This window comes from Austrofundulus limnaeus, unplaced genomic scaffold, assembly GCF_001266775.1.
Source record: "Austrofundulus limnaeus strain Quisiro unplaced genomic scaffold, Austrofundulus_limnaeus-1.0 Scaffold2154, whole genome shotgun sequence".
NCBI lineage: Eukaryota > Metazoa > Chordata > Actinopteri > Cyprinodontiformes > Rivulidae > Austrofundulus > Austrofundulus limnaeus.
The window spans coordinates 37,507-38,370 of record NW_013954556.1 but is presented as its reverse complement, the minus strand read 5'-3'; the positions used below and the strand labels follow the sequence as shown (position 1 = coordinate 38,370).

The following is an 864-nucleotide window of genomic DNA, read 5'->3' as shown; positions in this document are numbered from 1 at the left end:
GAAACAAACAAATAAAACATAATCAAACTAACTAAAATAAAGAAACAAACAAATAAAACACAAACAAACAAAACTAAAAACATAAAGAAACAAACAAACTAAAAACATAAACATCCAATGTGAATCCTGCACAGCTGCAGACACTCACTGATGTTGTCCTGGGGCAGAGTCAGGGCCTTCAGCTGGTTCAGCCAGTACGTGATGTGGCCCAGCTGGGTCTCGTACGGTTCTTCCAGACTGAACAGAACCAGGTGGATGGCTGTGGGGTCATTGGCTGCGAAGTAGTCGTAGGTGCAGTGGTAGACCGGGTTCCCCGAGAACTCCCAGATACTGAAGTCCCCGACACCTTCAGAGAGACCCCCGTCAACATTTAACCCCAGCTGAAGGATTTTACCTTCAAATGTGTCGATCTGAGCAGGTCTGACGCACCGTGGATGCTGGCATGCTGGATGTCGATGGCCTTGGTGGCCTGATCGTCTGCAGAGGACAGAGAGCTGTGGACCGGAGAGAAGACCTCCAGGACCCCTTTAGTCAGGCTGGGTTCAAACATCATGCTGCGACTGCGAACGCTGACGTTCTCACAGCCCGGGTACAGGTTGGAGATACTGACTGAGACTACAGAGAGAGACCAGTTAGACCTGATCTGTTCATCCAACCATACATCCGTCCATCCATACATCCAATCATCCATCCGTCCAACCATACATCTATACTTCCAACCATACAACCAACCATACATCTATACATCCAACCATACATCCGTCCATCCATTCATCCAATCATCCATCTGTCCAACCATACATCCATACATACATCCGTCCAACCATACATCTATACTTCCAACCATACAACCAACCATACATC

The 864-nt window shown here is 47.3% G+C and overlaps 1 protein-coding gene across 1 annotated transcript in view; it reads right to left on the bottom strand.

The window, feature by feature from the left end:
* Positions 1–148: 148 nt before the first annotated feature.
* LOC106537155 (death-associated protein kinase 1) overlaps positions 149–864 on the bottom strand; it is a gene marked incomplete at both ends in the record, with an annotated part of 14,994 nt that continues 14,278 nt past the window's right edge. Inside the window, 2 exon segments of the mRNA XM_014034528.1 lie at positions 149–346; positions 430–615. Coding sequence (XP_013889982.1) covers positions 149–346; positions 430–615 — 384 coding nt within the window.